General features: G+C 45.9%; 1 protein-coding gene across 1 annotated transcript in view; it reads left to right on the top strand.

Annotated features, from left to right (window-relative positions):
• Positions 1 to 17664, top strand: part of NFKB1 (nuclear factor kappa B subunit 1) — a 130262-nt gene extending 112598 nt beyond the window's left edge. Inside the window, 8 exon segments of the mRNA XM_062199816.1 lie at positions 8372 to 8573; positions 9019 to 9188; positions 9496 to 9598; positions 11678 to 11802; positions 13016 to 13082; positions 13361 to 13533; positions 14187 to 14370; positions 16811 to 17664. Coding sequence (XP_062055800.1) covers positions 8372 to 8573; positions 9019 to 9188; positions 9496 to 9598; positions 11678 to 11802; positions 13016 to 13082; positions 13361 to 13533; positions 14187 to 14370; positions 16811 to 16971 — 1185 coding nt within the window. The 3' untranslated portion in view covers positions 16972 to 17664.
• Positions 17665 to 18630: the final 966 nt, after the last annotated feature.

The following is an 18630-nucleotide window of genomic DNA, read 5'->3' as shown; positions in this document are numbered from 1 at the left end:
ATAAGGATCCCCTGATCTGTAACAGCAAATACCCCACAGTGAAATGCAGCATCCTGCTGGGGAAGGCAAAACTTTAAACTCTAGAAATCAGATTTGATAAATTTTAGAAGGAGAACCTAAAGTAAAAATGTCACATCTATCAAGAGAAGTAAAGTTGACAAGTTAAGTTTGAAAAGGCAACACTTTGTATGGATTTTAAAGTCTACTAAAGGGGCCAGCGCCGTGGCTCACTTGGTTAATCCTCTGCCTGCGGCGCCGGCATCCCATATAGACACCGGGTTCTGGTCCCAGTTGCTCCACTTCCAGTCCAGCTCTCTGCTGTGGCCCGGAAAGGCAGTGGAGGATGGCCCAAGTGCTTGGGCCCTGCACCCACATGGGAGACCAGGAGGAAGCACCTGGCTCCTGGCTTCAGATTGGCACAGCTCCGGCTATGGCGGCCATTTGGGAGGTGAACCAACGGAAAGACCACCTTTCTCTCTGTCTCTCTCTCTCACTAACTCTGTCAAAAAAATTAAAAATTAAATAAATAAAAAAATAAAGTCTACTAAAACATGCTTAGCATCGAAATTAAATGTATATTAAATAACGGGTTTGAAATCAGAACATAGAAAGGTAAAAAAAGGTTGCTTGAGGAAGAAAAGGCGTCTTTCAAAAGTAAAAGCAGTTCAAAGGAAGACTGGGAACACCTGAGTTTTGCCCAAATGCAATTTAAAGAGAAATTATGTGGGCTGAAAAAGCAACTCCAGGAACTCCAGAGAGATCTGCAGACATGGCAGAGAGAAGTCAGAGGGAGACTCAGTATGGCCACCTGACGGCAGATTTCAGAGTGAGAAAGGGAGGCTGGAACCCAGAGCATGAGGCCGGGATGACGTCTGCTGCAGGAGCTTCTTCTCCCCTCCCCCTGGTTGGTTTCCCCACTTGCTGCCTTTCCTGCTGCCCCCCGAGGCTTGTGTGTAAGTCTTGCCCTCTCATTCACTTTCCATCTGTCTCCATCATTTCACTTGACCCGTAATGTCTTCCTGGACTTCCATGGTCTAGATGATGTGCTCAGATCCTGATCCGGCTGTAGCTGTCATGCCCAAGATATGATCAGCAATTGTATATAATTATTTACCTAGTGAAGGTACCTGGTCTCATTCTCAATCTTTCAAGCAGATGGAAGAATAATTTTTATTTCACCATTTTAAAGGAAGTTAAAATTTAATTAATTAAAGAAAATTGATATTTCCTCATTTGGATTTCCACATTTTAAAATGTGCTTTAAATGTCTTAACATGTTTACATATAGCCGTAACAGACTTTATCTGTGAATAGGTGCTTCCTGAATGGAAAATTATCTGTTTTCTGTTCAATTTAAGACATTAGACTTCTTCTCAGCCTCTTGTGCTTACTGCTTTTTTTTAAAGATTTATTTATTTATTTGAAAGTCAGAGTTACACAGAGAGAAGGAGAGGCAGAGAGGTCTTCCATCAATGGTTAGGTACGTCACCTAGTCCTGTCACTTGCCTCCAAAATACAGTGTGATGACTTTTTTTAAAAAAGATTTTATTGGCTGGCGCTGTGGCTCACTAGGCTAATCCTCCGCCTGCGGCGCCGGCACCCCAGGTTCTAGTCCCAGTTGGGGTGCCGGATTCTGTCCCAGTTGCTCCTCTTCCAGTCCAGCTCTCTGCTGTGGCCCGGGAAGGCAGTGGAGGATGGCCCAAATGCTTGGGCCCTGCACCCTCATGGGAGACCAGGAAGAAGCACCTGGCTCCTGGCTTCGGATCAGCGCAGCACGCCAGCCATAACAGCCATTTAGGAGGTGAACCAACGGAAGGAAGACCTTTCTGTCTCTCTCTCTCTCTCACTGTCTAACTCTGCCTGTCAAAAAAAAAAAAAAATTATTTATTTGAGAGGTAGAGTTACAGACAGAAACTCCCCCAATTGGCTGCAACAGCCAGAGGTGCACCGATCTGAAGCCAGGAGCCAGGAGCTTCTTCCGGGTCTCCCACTTGGGTGCAGGGGCCCAAGGATTTGGGCCGTCTTCTGCTGCTTTCCCAGGCCACAACAGAGAGCTAGATCAGAAGTGGAGCAGCTGAGTCTCAAACAGGCACCCATATGGGATGCCAGCACCTCAGGCCAGGGTGTTAACTCGCTGCACCACAGCGCCGGCCCCTTGTGCTTATTACTGTTTAATCTTCTTTAATGCTTAAAGAAAAAGTGGAGTGAGGGACTCTTCGCGCATAATACTAAACAACCAGGATGACGTCTGATTCCACATTTGTTTAAAGGTTGCCCTCATCATCAAACTTTCATACCATTCATGGCGGCAAGGTTGGGGAGAGAGGTTGTTGGTTTTTGGAAAGTTATTTGGCCCATAAAGCTTGATTCTTTCGGACTTTTGGACTGTTTGCTCCTTTTAGCCATCACTGTGTGTGAAGAAATCTAGGAATGGAATGTGGTCCTTTCAGAGACTGCTTAACCTCATTGCCTGTAGGTCAGATTCAAGCAGTCCCTCGTTTTTCTGTTTATAAATAGGATCTGAAAAGGATCCCCTACAACAAGATCAGTAGCCATGATCTGTTATGTGCTAACCCCCCTTGCTGTACTCTTTGGTTACATATATTGAGATGCTGCTCCAGTATGCTGCAGACAGATCCCTTGAAATCATTGCCACAGACATGTCTGCCCCTTCTGATTGGGGACTTTTGGGAGAATGTGGTCCTTGCCCCCATTTCACGACCAGTCTTATTAATGGACAAGGATTCCAGATTTGAAAACTAGAGACGACTAAGATTTGAATTCTTACTAATCTGCTGTAAAGGTTTCTGGTAGTGTATCTTGTGAAAACTTACAAGTTCTCTAAGTAATTTGGATCATTTGGCAGTTATCTTAAACATTCTCCCCAAATACCTTTCACTAATCTTAGACCAGTTCTGTGACCATCTGTCACGACCAACTCCCTCTCCCACCCACCCACCCACCCGAGACACACTCAGAATAGTCCCAAGTGCATGGAGTCAGGCGGCTTCTGAAAATATTCTATTTAAATCTTATTCTCCTTTCCCATTCCCCTTTCTCTAACATAGACCACTACTCCCAGATTTTTTTATATGAGTTATTCATGTATTTTCCCATAAAACATTATTGGAGGTATTTTGTGTGTATGTGTTTTCCTTTTATTCTTTCAGTTATTTTAAGGATATATTCAATATAGTTTTTATTTATTTTTTAAAACTTTTATTTAATTAATATAAATTTCCAAAGTACAGCTTGTGGATTACAATGGCTCCCACCCCCCCCATAACTTCCCTCCCACCCACAACCCTCCCCTTTCCCACTCCCTCTCACCTTCCATTCACATCAAGATTCATTTTCAATTCTCTTTATATACAGAAGATCAGTTTAGTATATATTAAGTAAAGATTTCAAGTTTGCCCTCACATAGCAACACCAAGTGAAAAAATACTGTTGGAGTACTAGTTATAGCATTAAATCACAATGTACAGCACATTAAGGACAGAGATCCTACATGATTTTTTTAAAGAATTGATTAATTTTCTATGCAATTTCCAATTTAACATCAAGTTTTTTTTTTTCATTTTCAATTACCTTTATATACAGAAGATCGATTCAGTATATACTAAGTAAAGATTTCATCAGTTTGCACCCACACAGAAACTCAAGGTGTAAAAATACTGTTTCAGTACTAGTTATAGCATTACTTCACATTGGACAACACATTAAGGACAGATCCCACATGAGACATAAGTACACAGTGACTCCTGTTGTTGATTTAACAATTTGACACTCTTGTTTATGGCATCAGTAATCTCCCTAGGCTCTAGTCATGAGTTGCCGAGGTTATGGAAGCCTCTAGGGTTCGCCAACTTCGATCTTATTCCAACAGGGTCATAGTCAAAGTGGAAGTTCTCTCCTCCCTTCAGAGAAAGGTACCTCCTTCTTTGATGGCCCGTTCTTTCCACTGGGATCTCACTCGCAGAGATCTTTCATTTAGGTCGTCTTCTTTTTTCTTTTTTTTTTCCAGAGTCTCTTGGCTTTCCACGCCTAAAATACTCTCATGGCTCTTGAGCCAGAACCGAATGCCTTAAGGGCTGATTCTGAGGCCAGAGTGTTATTTAGGACATCTGCCATTCTATGAGTCTGCTGTGTCTCCCACTTCCCATGTTGGATCGTTCTCTCCCTTTTTGGTTCTATCAGTTAGTATTAGCAGACACTAGTCTTGTTTGTGTGATCCCTTTGACTCTTAGACCTATCAGTGTGATCAATTGTGAACTGAAGATGATCACTTGGACTAGCAAGATGCCACCTTGATGGATTGTATTGGAATCCCCTGGCATGTTTCTAACTCCACCATTTGGGGCAAGTCCGATTGAGCATGCCCCAAATTGTACATCTCCTCCCTCTCTTTTTCCCACTCTTATATTCAACAGGGATCACTTTTCAGTTAAAATTTAAACACCTAAGAATATCAATATAGTTTTTCTTGAGATTTATTTATTTGAAAGACAGAGTTACACAGAGAGAGGAAAGGCAGAGAGCAAGTCTTCCATCCACTGGTTCACTCCCCAACTGGCTGCACTAACCAGAGCCGCGCCAATTTGAAACCAGGAGCCAGGAGCTTCTTCCAGGTCTCCCACATTGGTGCAGGGGCCCAAGGGCTTAGGCCATCTTCTACTGCTATCCCAGGCCATAGCTGAGAGCTGGATTGGAAGTGTAGCAGCCAGGACTTGATCCAGCACACACATGGGATGCTGGCACGCATGCGGCAGCTTTACCCGCTACGCCACAGCGCCAGCCCCTCAATATAATTAGTTTTTTTTGTTTGTTTTTTTTTTTTTTTAATTTGAAATTCAGAGTTATGCAGAGAGAGAAGTCCTCCTTCCGCTGGTTCACTGCCAGGTGGCTGGAGCTGCACCAATCCAAAGCCAGGAGCCTGGGTGCAGGGGCCTAAGGACTTGGGCCATCTTCTACTTCTTTCCCAGGTCATACCAGAGAGCTGGATTGGAAGTGGAGCAGCCAGATCTCGAACCAGCACCCATATGGGATCTAACTGTTGTGTCTGTAGGTATGGGGTTTTCCTAGGTATTGGCTATGTGTACTATACTTGAAGCACATAGATATTTTAGTATATTTTCACATGTAATCCACATTATTATCCATACTTATCCTACCTTTCATCAAATTGTTTTTGAATATAATTACAAAATCATAAGTTAGGGAGAGGGAACTCCATTTTCCCCAAATGGTAGCATCCTACATAACTGTAGCATAGTATCAATACCAGGAAATTGATGTTGTTATAATCTATAGCTCTTAATCAGATTTTACCAATTTTACTTATTTGGAAGCTAGAGAGACAGAGATTCCCTATCTGCTGATTCATTCCCCAAATGCCTGCAACAGCTAAGGCTAAGCTAAGCCAGAGCCAAGAGTCAACCAGGTCTCCCACTCAAGTGACAGGAACCCAATTACTTGAGCCAACGCTGCTACCCCCAAGAAATGCATTAGCAGGAAACTAGAAATGGTAGTGGATCCAGGACTTGGACCCAGGCACTGAGATATGGGATACCAATGACACAAATATCTCAACCCTAGGCCAAATGCCCGCCATTTCACCAGTTGATATGCACTAATTTGTACATATCTATATAGTTATTCATGCATGTGTATGATTTTAACTTTTTATTTATTTACTTGATAGTCAGAGAGAGAACTCCCATCTACTGGCCCCACTGATGCACACAATGAGTGGGACTGGAATAGGCTGAAACCAGGAGCCAGGCTACTCAATCCAGGTATCCTAAATGGGGGTGGCAGAAACCTAGTTAGTTAAGCCTTTACTTGTTTCCTCCCAGGGTTTGCATTAGCAGGAAACTGAAGTCAGGTGCTTGAGCTAGGTATCAAACCTAGGTACCATGATATGGAATGCAGGCATCTTAACTACGAGGCTAAACACCCACCTAATGCATGTGTGTTTCAAATATGTAAGTGGCATGATGCTTTCCTGCCTCTGCTGTTTATATGCCCTACCCATGCAGTTATGCCTGCAGCTACTTTATGCTTTCTGCTCCTGAAGAGAATCCCACAGTGTGCACCTTCCACCTATAACATACTTGTTTCCCAGTAGTAGATACTTTACCAGCTTGAAGCTTCCCTTTAAGTAAATAAATAAAACCTTGATAGACTACACTGCAGTGAATATTAGCACTCTTGTCCTCTTGTGGATTCATGTCAGAATTTCACTCACATATGTATGTAGGACTTGGATTGCTGGGGTATTTGTATACTTGGCTCTGCAGAATGTCTTCACACATACCCACTCCATAAACACAGGCACAGCATGAGAGTTCCTGGATCTCCATGTTATATAACTGTCTAATCTGTAATCCTAGGTTCAATATCTAGAAGCCTAAAATATCATAGAAAACCCTTAGTAGCACTGTGGGATAAAACTTTAAGAAAAACCAAACCTCTTTTACTCATAAGAAATTTTATATGATATTTTTCAAACCTATTTTAAACTACAGATATTTCCTAATTTCTGAATGGTATAATATTTTTAATTTCAGGTCCTTTTTTCACAATTTTATTGTCTTTCCTTTTCCCACCTAAAGTTTCAAAGACATAGTTCCATTTTAAGCCAGGATTATAGTCCTAGAAGATGAAAGAAGTATGGGAGATTTATAAGGTGGCAGAAAAAGAAAAAAAAAAAATCTGTCTAGTTTCTGCTGTATTAAATACTTAGTGTAACAGAGACTTAGATGACCCAGGCATTATTCACTCTGCCAGTTCTCGTGTGCTGTGGTTGCCTATACCAGCTAGGATACTGGTGGCCCAACTGCTGCAACCAGTAGCTGCTTATAGGAAGTGAGGATGTAAGCAAAATGTCACTAGCCAGGCTAGACTTCAGAGTCAGGCTCCTGTGGAATACACTGGCTTTTTTTTTTTAGAAAACTTTTATTTAATAAATATAAATTTCAAAAGTACAGCTTTTGGATTATAGTGGTTTTTCCCGCTATAACCACCCTCCCACCCACAAACCATCCCATCTCCTACTCCCTCTCCCATCCCATTCTTCATTAAGGTTGATTTTTAATTATATACAGAAGATCAACTTAGTATATACTAAGTAAAGATTTCAACAGTTTGCACCCACACAGACACACAAAGTAAAAAGTACTTTTTGAAGACTATTTTTACCGTTAATTCTCATAGTACAACACATTAAGGACAGAGATCCTACATGGGGAGTAAGTGCACAGTGACTCCTGTTGTTGGTTTAACACAATTGACACTTACTTATGACGTAGTAATCAAGCTGACAAGGCCATAGTCAAAGTGGAAGTTCTCTCCTCCCTTCAGAGAAAGGTGCCTCCTTCTTTGATGGCCCCTTCTTTCCGCTGGGATCTCACTGAGATCTTTCATTTAGGTCATTTTTTGCCACAGTGTCTTGGCTTTCCATGCCTGAGAAACTCTCATGGGCTTTTTAGCCAGGTCCAAATGCCTTAAGGGCTGATTCTGAGGCCAAAGTGCTATTTAGAGCATTTGCCGGAATACACTGATTTGTATAAAAATATATTGCTGTTCTCTGTGACCTCAGTTCTTTGAGAGGTGCCTTTGTGGTTTTGTTTTTTCTTGCTGGTTTTTGAAAATAGACTTTTCAAAACATCTCATTTGCATTCATGCATGTACTATTTTGTGGGCAAGATATTCAAATTGACTTAAGTATCTGTTAGGTGCCAGCACTCAGCTGTTTTATTCACCTGAGTCCTTTTAGTAAGATAGTGATAAAGTCCTGGTTATATGATATAGAATCCTATAAGACCTACCATGAAATAGAGGTAAGAGAGTTATAATGATTCATCTACTGGAGGCAGTCCATGGAACAATATTTGTTAGTTTAGCAAATTTATTTTCCCTGTCATTATAGAATGATGGCACCTTTGTTCATTGGTTCCTATTGAGTGATTCATTTAAACATGTTCAGCAGAACCATAGCCTTCATTTGATTTTTTAACATATGGATTTTAAGATATCTACTAGAAACTCAAGAAAACTAAATTTACTACTAGGTAAGCTAAAATATCAACAGTTGGACCATGACAAGAAACAAAAAAAAAGAAATTTACAAAGTTGTAAATGCCAAATTAAACATAACTGCTGAATGGTTAAATGTTAGTTCATTATACCTACCTCATTAGCATATGGTATGAACAGTGAGTAATTTGCTTGCTAAGGTCGGGAATTAAACTGGGAATGGGAAATGGCTCTGCAGTATGACCCCAGAGTGGCCATGACGGCTCCCAAGCCATGGTTGGAAGTGTTCACCACTGACCCAGGCATCTCCTGTCCCTTCTCCATTTCCCAGACACCCTTGCACTTGGCAGTGATCACTAAGCAGGAAGACGTGGTACAGGATTTGCTGCGAGCTGGGGCAGACCTGAGTCTTTTGGACCGCTTGGGCAACTCTGTTTTGCACCTAGCTGCCAAAGAAGGACAAGACCAAATTCTCAGTGTCTTACTCAAGCACAAAAAGGCACCACTACTTATTGACCATCCCAATGGGGAAGGTAAGAGACAAGCATGCAGTGCTGGTATAACCTCCTCTCTTAGCTTTCTAATTACCAGGTATTCGATACGTGTGTTAACTTGATTTGCGCCCAGAGTGCTTTCCTTAGGCACCTGGAGCTCATTGTCTCTTGTGGTATTCCTTTCGCTCACTGTAACTAATTCCTTTAATTTGGAGGAGTGAGTAGGAAGAAAAGGCAGAGTCCTGAGCAAACACTTATCTTGAAGTCTGTGAAGCGGCACTGATTCCACTCCTGCTTATGTACTCTCAGTGTCTCCTGAGAACACAATTGGAGCCTGTGGCTTGCAGGGCAGAACAATACACCTATACTGCCTGTAAAGAACATCCCGAATGGAGGATCTTTCAGCACTAAAAGTGCCGACACCAGGCAGCCCCTGTCCCTGTGATCTATCCAGTTTTGCCACTTCCTTCTGCTTGGGCCCTAGGTCTGAATGCCATCCACCTAGCCGTGTTGAGCAATAGCCTGCCGTGTCTGCTGCTGCTGGTGGCTGCTGGGGTGGATGTCAATGCCCAGGAGCAGAAGTCGGGGCGCACGGCACTGCACCTAGCTGTGGAACATGACAACATCTCCTTGGCCGGCTGCTTGCTCCTGGAGGTGAAGAACAAACTTATCTCCCAGGGGAGACTTGGGGGTTCCTTTAAAACAATGAAGTCAGCTAACAATTCTCTGACTATATTCAGCTTTACTGATTTAACATCTGTGCAAGCTTTCATAGTAGCACCCTTAGGCATTCCCCCAACCCAGCATCTCTAATTGGAGATGACCTCATTGGCAGAGCCAGCCCAGAGCAGTGACTGGGCTAGTAGATAAGACCGCAGGGGCTGTGCCCGCAGGAGGAGGTGGGGACAAAAGGCTGAGAGAACCTTTCGCTAAGCCTGTTCTTGTGTGGGCCGGATTTTAGGGCGATGCCCACGTGGACAGTACCACCTATGATGGAACTACACCCCTGCATATAGCAGCTGGGAGAGGATCCACCAGGCTGGCAGCTCTTCTCAAAGCAGCAGGTAAGAAGGCCTGGTGGTCGCTGATGGAAAATGTGTTCTGAAATTCAAACCCAGCTCCAGCAAAGCCACAGAAAAGCACAGGTAAATAAAAATTCTGTGGCTGATCACATTTTAACTGCAATAGAGGCACTGTTTGAACTAGTAATCCTGGCTTCTACCTGATCCTCATGCCAGTTGATACTCTGATTCATCTGTTTGTTTTGGTTTGGGCTCTTTAGATTAACTCTCTTGACAAAGGATCTTCCTAAAGCAGAGTTTAGTTACTGAAGAATTCTGAGCAGTACCAGTCTCGGACCAGGTCTGAGGTCCTCAGGAGACGTCAGACTTCCTTCTGTAGGAGAAGGCATAACCATGTGCAAGGCACTAACAGTTGCTGCTGTTTATCGACCTTACTGTGGGCCAGCCACTTCCTGTGCATTTTCTCGGTTAATCCACAGTAACTTTGCAATGATTCCCATCTTAACAGCCAAGGAGACAAGACCAGCATGGCTGGCCGGGTCTCATGCCCTTTGTCCCAGTGCGTGGCAGAGCGTAAGTCACGCTTTGGCAGTCTGAATTTCCAGATTTCATCTTCTCTCCTCTGTTCCTCTCCCTGCTTCGTTCCTGGGTTATTCTAGTGCATCCTCTTGTGCTGTGAAGTACAGAAATTATTCCCAGTCATCTTGGACTCCACATTTAGAACCTCAAACAATATTGAAATCTGTACTTCAAGCTGTCCTAAATAACCTCAGGGGTTATTAAAATTTTTTAGAGAGTGTTAACATTAATTCAAAGAAACAGAGCAGGTTAAAGTACCATCTTGAAGGTACAGGAACCATTTCTTTGGAAGCACACAATTTTCTGATGTGTAAGATCATATCCCAGACAAGCACCAGCCTTTTCCTTTGTCAAGTTGAACTTTTTCTTGAGTAAGAGACTTTGCACTATGTTCATGAATAATTTTAGAAGTCACTGGTTATGATTAAGAAATGCCTTCAAACAAGAAGAGTTATCTTGCCTTCAACACTGCCCTCTCTTGCATACTCAGAATCCTATTAAAGGAGTAGCAAGTAGCAGTTCTTCTGATGAAAATACACTCAGCTAAAAGCCTAGTCCTGAGCTCAAAGTCATGACGAAGGTCACCTCAGGAACAGACACGGCTCAGCTCCTCTGTTTCTCAGCCTTTTAAACTGTTTATCTTTGTTTCTCCATTCCTTTCACGGTCAGGACTGGGAGAATGACATCGAGAAATAGCAGGCAGATCGTTCCGTGGCTCTCATCAGGCCCTCATTAGGCCCTCTCTTATTACTGAAGTTAGTCCCAATCAGATAATCTCCCAGCAAAATACAAACAGGCTCCCTCTCCCGACACAGTATGCTGAGCCTACTACTGTTCATTAGACATCAAACGAAACATGTTCTCATAAAAATACTCTCTCTGCCTTTGAAAAGTAACTCTTGCTCTAACCTTTGAGTTATTTTGGGTGATTTCTTGCCAGAAGCTAAAGAACAGACTAGATTTCCCAAGATTCATTAGCCCCAAAATTTTCAGTTACTACACACCCTAGCAGGAGGTTTTCTTGGTGCTTTTTGTTTCAAGATCAGAGCTCTGCCAGTGCTGTACACAGGAATAAAATCGACCATGCTGTCATAAAACCTCAAGCGTCTTAGATCTTTTGTTTGAGTGAGAGCAGAGGCTGAAAAATGTGCCTTGGCAAGTATAAGTTCCAACAGTTAAGACTTTAGTCCTGGGGGTGCACCGCCGTCCCCATCAACTGCTGTCCATTAGTCTCAGATCAAGGATGTGTCGTTCAGTTGGAAAATGCCCAGTGGTTAAATGTGAAAGAGTATTCGAAGTCTTGTGTTTTCCATGGTATCCTTTGCCATATAGGGTGTCATGAGACACCTTTGTAGTCAAAGTAAATTAAAATTTAAAAAGAAGCTCTCCGAACTTCAGTGGAAACATACTTTATGCATTAAAAATTAACCAGGTAATTGCCTCTAGCAGCTACTGTGCTTTGCCTTTGGAAATCTGACCCCTGCAAGCAGCTGAAGTTGACAAGACCCGGGTTTACTACTGCTATGTAATGCGTCTTCACAGGAGCAGATCCCCTGGTGGAGAACTTTGAGCCTCTCTATGACTTGGACGACTCTTGGGAGACGGCAGGAGAGGACGAAGGAGTTGTGCCTGGAACCACTCCTCTGGATATGGCCGCCAGCTGGCAGGTGAGTGCTGTGCTGTCTGCCTGATGGTGGCTCCTGAGGAAGCCAGAGCTTCAGGAGTGGAAGAACAGATGGTCTTCCTGGGGCTTCCTTCCCCAAGGAACATGCCTTTCATTGTTAAGAAAGTCTGCTTGTCAAGAGCCATATTGCTCTTGAAAACCCTATCCATGAAAGATCCAGGTCAGCCAAGTGCTGAATGTGAATGTGTGTGCCTGAACAGATCAGGGCTGAGATGGGAGGGAGGGTCGGAACGAGAAAACACAAAATCCACCTAAGAATTACCCTGTCGCATTCTCTGAAGCTAGGGTGAACGTGACAGTTTGTTTTCAACTTAGGTAGGTGATTTCTGGACATAAAAATAAACTGGGAATTCTTCTGAGGATTTCAGTAAATGTAAGCAGAGCAGAATTAAAGCCTTCCTCAAACCGCCCCTGTGCTGAGATCTGAAGGGGAAGTGCTTCCTAGGCCTTTGAGCCCAGGACAGACAGCCAGGGAGGAGTGGGCCCCATGCAGATCCCCACTGCAGCAGAGGGGCGCATGCGGGCCCAAGCTGCTCCACATGTCAGAACTGCTCACCTGTCTCCCAGAAGCCATCTGTGTAGAGCTGCGTGGCGCTGCTGGAGAGCACACAGCCAGCACTTCCTTTCCCAGAAGGCCTTGACAGGCCAGCGGCCAGAGAGTGGCTACAGAGAACACCCGAGCGGCCGCCACAGCAGAATTTTCCTTTTAGCCTAGGATGTTTCTGGACCCCCAATGCTAATGTCAGTGGTGCCCGAGGCTGGCACCAGGCCTTGTGAGCGTACAGACTGCTTGGTTTGCACAGGCCTATCCACTCTATGCTCTTTAGCCTTCTCGGGAGAAAGTAGCAAGGGGTCATGGTGTCACAGCCGAGTAAGCTCGGCTTGAGCCCTGGGTCTCTTGGCCCTAGTCCCTCAGAAAGGTCACCGCTCAGAGCCCGCAGGCCAGGTTGGGTGCTGCTCCCCACCTCGGAAAGTTCCTGTGGAACAGCCTCCTGGCCTCTGGGGCCCCGAAGCTGTACTCCTCGCAGAGAGCACAGGTACACCTGCAGGCCAGTTCTCACTTCTCTCCCCGTCCCTGCCTCTTCAAGGTGCTCAGCTCCGGTGAGGACGACATACTGAGCTCTTCATCGTCAACAGACAGGTTTCCCTAGCGGTCCCTGCAGTGCATAACGTTTGCTGTGTTTTTCTCCCCACAGGTGTTTGACATATTAAATGGAAAACCGTATGAGCCAGAGTTCACATCTGATGAGTTAATGGCACAAGGTGGGTGCAGGACAGCCAGATTCTCAAAGCCAGCATGCCCAGGGTGTGCTGTGGAAGGCACAGTTCTTGTTCCAGAATCACTGGGTCCTGGAGTTACATCCAGTTTTCCTCTCCTGAAATGTATACTGTGCTAGTCTGCCGGGCTTGTGCTGACTGCCAAGGCCAGTAGCTTGGCTGATTCCACTGGGAGTAGGAAGGCAGACAACGTGGCGGTGAGCAGGCCCTCCAGGACGGCTCTGGTGGGTTAGGACAATCCTGTTGTTCTTCATTTCCTTCAGGAGACATGAGACAGCTGACTGAAGACGCAAAGCTGCAGCTCTACAAATTGCTAGAAATTCCCGATCCAGACAAAAACTGGGCTACTCTGGCACAGAAATTAGGCCTGGGGATACTTAACAATGCCTTCCGGCTGAGTCCTGCTCCTTCTAAAACTCTTATGGACAACTACGAGGTAAATCACAACTTCAGGTACTTAACTATTGGGCTTTACTCTGTAACATCACCAGCCAGGCCATCATCCCTTACCCCATCCCTTGAGTCTGTGGAAGAAAAACCAGTTCTTACCCAGGGTGGAAGCCCACCTGCCTAAGAAGGGGTTTTCAGATGCCTGGAGACTTCCCGTGAAGGTGCTACCTGCAGGGTCAGGATGGTCCCAGCACCGTGATCCGGAGCAAGCACAATAGCCCAGCATCAACACACCTGAGAACATGCCTTGCTCACACATCAGCAGGTGGACCCAGCATTCTGTGAGATGACTTCCAGTGCAGTCATTCCCTGGTGATGCTTTCCTTTCTATAAATGAAAGATAGAAGTACACGGGGTGAAATCGTTTTCTGCTGAAAGTGTCCTTGTTGGCTTCAGCAGACCTCACTCTAGGTGGAGTTTCACTACCTCAGCACTTTCTCTCTCGCCACGCTCACCATCAGCCACTTCTCTGGGATTTCCTGAGTGGCCTTTGAGCTGAAACAGGAAACGTGATTAAGAGACTGTTTTCTTAGTCAGCCTTTTCTCTGAGTGCAGGAGGGGAGCACGTAGAAGAGGGCAGGGGTAGGGTGGCGCTGTTCACAGCCTGCACAGAGCCCCAGCCCCATGTCTTTCCCACAGGTCTCTGGCGGGACAGTCAGAGAGCTGGTGGAGGCCTTGAGACAGATGGGCTACACTGAAGCCATCGAAGTGATCCAGGCGGACTTCGGCAGCGCGGGAACCGCAGCCACGAGCCCCGTGAAAGCCACCTCCCAGGCGCACTCACTGCCTCTGTCGCCGTCTTCCACAAGGCAGCAGCAGCTAGGTAAAGAACGCAGACAAAGCCAAGGTGGTCGCTCCCTGCTCCTCAGGCTGGTGTCTTCGGTCCTCCTGGGGATGTGGCAAGACAGGGGCTGCCTCCCTTTGTCTCCTGAGTGTATTTCCCTGGGCACGTGTCTGTGTGCCCTGGTCTGACTGTACCCTTTCCAGATTAAAGCACGGCTCCCAGGGACCCCCATTCACACACAAGAGCTACTGCCATCTCCAGTAAATACTGGGGACAGCACGATGTGAGCAGCTACAGTTCATGTCATTTCTCTCACTCCTTAACAAGATACAGAGAAGACGCACAGCGCCTGGTCTGTAGACCAGAACCAGCCCTAGGCTGTAACTGTGGCTTTGTCCCCACACAACCCTCAGTTCCTCTCCTGTGCTCGGACACTGACCTTGTTTGCTACCCAAAAACCCCCAACTATGGGGCATGGGCTCACAACACAACCCTATGCTCTTACATTTCTCCGCAAGTCTCCCAGTCACTGGGAAACCATTTCATGCTCTCTCTCAAATCCCGGCACCTCTTGCCTCTCCTTACTCACCCTGTATATTTGGTAAAAACGTAGAAACACTTAGTACTCCGTCAAGTCCCCGTCACCGTCAAGTCCCCCAGCCCACCAGGGCCCAGCGAGGAGCAGCCCCTCCCCTTGCTCCTGTCACTCTTGCCCTCCTCCTGTGGTCACTGTTCCTCCCTGCCTCCCACCTCCCCTCTCAGGCAGGCTGTAATGTCCTCAGCTTTACAAACGGAGAACAGTCATGGCCCTGAACCACATCCCCTTTATCAACAGGCCAATCGCTCAGTTCCCCTACACAGAGGAATTTCGTAGAGTCTTTCCCACCTCTTCACCTCTGTCCTTTCCTTGACCCCCTGCTGTCGAGGCACCAGCACAGGTCTCCACAGGCCCTGCCCTTGTCACTGACCAGCATCCTCCACTTTGCCGTCCCTCTCATCCCCTTGACGTGCGTGTGTCCCAGGCAGCCGCTCCCTGCTCCCCCAGGGAGAGTCCCCGGTCCTCCACTCCTGGCTTCTCCACAGCCCTCCCTACTGCTCTGCACAGAACCCTGGGTGGCCACGTGTGGTAGAAGCACTGCCATCCGACCAGGAAGGAGACACAAATCTGAGAAGTAACCGTCAGCACCGTCTGGCCCTGCTCACCTCACCTCCAGCCCATACATTCCCCCTTTGTAGGACAGCACCCCTCCCAGTCCAGTCCACTCTCATGTCTCGCCTAGATCCCCGAGACAGCTCCCAATCAGTCCCTTTGTTTCCTCTCTGTCCACCTCCCATCCATCCAAACTCGGCACAACAGGGGATGCCGTCCACGTGTGAAATCGGTGAGATCTGTTTCTCCTGTTGTCTCCTCTCCATTCATCCACTCAGCAAATCCTCACCAAGCACACGTTTAAGGTGGAGAAACACTGCGTCCCTGCTTGAGCCGTTTGCTCTTCCCAGCTGCACTGACAAGCTCTTCCCTCCTCCCCTTCCACCCAAGGCCTTCTCTCTGCTCCCTAGGGACCTTCTCTCCCGCTTCCCAGAAAGCACCTCACCTGGATGGTTCCTGCTGGTCAGCAGTGTTGCCCTGCGAGGGGGGCTTGCCTAGGGGAGTAAGGACAGATGTCCTTGTGCCCACTCGGAGAACCACCCAGATCTCCTGCCTTATGACCCAGTGCCCCTTCTACAGAAAAATTCAAAGAAAAAAATAATTAAGAATTAATCCCTTAATTTGTAGTTAGAACATAGTAAATTAAATAGTCTGGTTGATTGGATGAATTAATACCAACACAGTAGTCATACAACTGCCATTGAAGCCCTAGTATTCTAATATCTATTATTTGCATTGGTCACATCGCTAAGAGTACTTCTCAGACAGGAGAACCCAACCTAGTTTTCCAGAATGGACTCATTTTCATCAAAATGCCCTTATGGGTTTTTTTTGCCACCAAAACTGTTTTGAGACAGTATATGCTGTTGAAAAGCATAAGAAGCTCACAGATTTCTCATTTTTAGCTGCTACTTCTGTTCATTTATTTTGCCTGGGTTCAGCAGTTTCCCCAAGTATAAAATAGGTGATACAGTGGTTGGAAAAATACATCTGATTTCTAAGAAAGCAGGTGCATTTTGAGTCAAGCGAATTCAGAAAGGATTCTGGTAAACACAGGCTAGATTGCAAGAGAAAGATGTGAAAACATTCGGCTAGTGCTCGTGGCTGCAGGTTTTACGTGAGACGGCGTCTGCCACCCCCCATACCGCCGGGAACAGCGGCGGTGAGCAGGCCGTGTAGGTGGGACACGCCAAGTGCTGGAAGCCAGCAGATGAGTCGTCTGTGTCGTCGTCCCTGGGCCTCTTAGAGGCCAGCTCGCAGCCCGGCTGGACGGAAAGGCTGTGAGAGCAGAGGCTGTGCCCCCAGTCAGTCTGTGCTTTCTCCCCACAGATGAGCTGCCAGACAGCGACAGCGTCTGTGACAGCGGCGTGGAGACGTCATTCCGCAGACTCAGCTTCACGGAGTCCCTCCCCAGCAGCGGCTCGATGCTAACTCTTCACAAAATGCCCCACGAGTATGGGCAAGAAGGACCTATCGAAGGCAAAATCTAGCCTCCCGGCAATGTCCCACAGCGTGTAAACCAAAGCCCTGAATTCCACTGTATTGCCCACCGGAAGGAAGGTAAAGTGCGTCCCAAGGTGCTTGGAGGAGAACCGGCCTGCCTGAATCATTGTCGATTTAATTCCAGGCCCCTGGCTTGACTGCCTTTTCTGGTTCATAATGAATTTTAGTTTGGCTCACTTGCAGGTAGTGTAGTGATCACAGTGCTCGGCTGCGCTGACGCGTCGTTGGGGGGAGGTAGCTTCTTGAGCTTTAAAAGCTGCTCCTGGATTACGGCTGCTTCCTGTTGTCGTTGCTGCTGTCCCTGTGCTGCGTTCCCACTGTCATTTAAAGCTGTCACTGTCCCCACCCAGTGTTCCTGCTGGCCGTCCGTGGCACATTTGTGCATTCAGATTAAGGGTGAAGAAAAGGGATATTCTAAAAGGAGAGTCACTTGGTGTGCAATAAAAAAAAAAAAAAAAAATTGCTTTTTCTAACGTGGTTATCTCCGTGATTTGAAAACAACATGTACTTATCGATATTTAAACACAGCTACAATCATTGCTGAAAATTTCTCCACCATTTTCTGCATTTTGCTATTGTAAATATGTTTTTTTAGATCAAATACTTTAAAGGAAAAAAATGTTGGATTTATAAATGCTATTTTTTATTTTACTTTTATAATAAAAGGAAAAGCAAATTGATGATCTCACCTTGTTTGATCTCTGCCATACTTTCTTAAGATGATTCCTTGTAATCATGGGATCACTCCATAGCCTGATTATTATATTCCGATTCCCCTTTTGAGTCTTTTTTTTACCTAGCAATGAACAAAACAGTTACCAAAAGACAAATGTTTTAACCTACGATGAAAGCCTTCGGTTGTCAAATCCCAGCCTGGCCCGTCTCATTTAGACCATGTCATCTCACAACACCAGACCTTTTCACCGTCTTCTCCTTTGCCTCTGCCACACATCTTCTGAAATTCCAGTGTACTAGAGGGCCCTGGACAAGCAAGAAGCTTTGCTAAACCCTCTTCACTCAGAGGTGGAAAAAGAAAAGAGGAGAAATCAAACAGTTTCGGATGAGGTGCTCTGGTGAACACTGCACTGGTTAACCAAGTTCCCACTCTAACAAGGATTTGCGGGTCTGCTGCTGGGGCTCCTTCCAGAATTCCTCCATTGCTGAGAGCTACCTGCCCTAGGGCCCCACCCATTTCCATGGTGGCCCCATGCAACGATGGCTCAGTGCAGGTGTATCGAAGCCTGTCCAGTGTGGGACAGTGCTGCAGGGCTCCTGGAGCTCCAGAGCTCCCCAGGAAGTTGGCTGAGCCTACACAAAACTCAGCTTCTCTCTCATCACAGCCCTGCTTCTGTTGCCACCTTCCGATAGCTGGTGATCTCCAGTGTACTCCCGAATAACACCGTGCACACTCATCTCCACTGAGGAGTGCTTCTCAGAGAACCAGCTGATCCGTGCTGGTTCAGCAAATTTACTCAAAATGTTGTCATTTATTCTTAAAAATCACCCAGTGAGGTATGTGGAATTACCCCCATGTTATAAAGAGGCTGAAGAGTTCAAGTTGGCCATCGGTGAGCTGCCTCTGGGTTTATGCCCTGCTCTGTTCCTCTCTAAAGCACACATAGGGTAAAAAGAGTGATAAAAATAAT

This window comes from Lepus europaeus, chromosome 8, assembly GCF_033115175.1.
Source record: "Lepus europaeus isolate LE1 chromosome 8, mLepTim1.pri, whole genome shotgun sequence".
NCBI lineage: Eukaryota > Metazoa > Chordata > Mammalia > Lagomorpha > Leporidae > Lepus > Lepus europaeus.
Note: the sequence above shows the minus strand (reverse complement) of the source record. Positions and strands in the feature narration are given on the sequence as shown.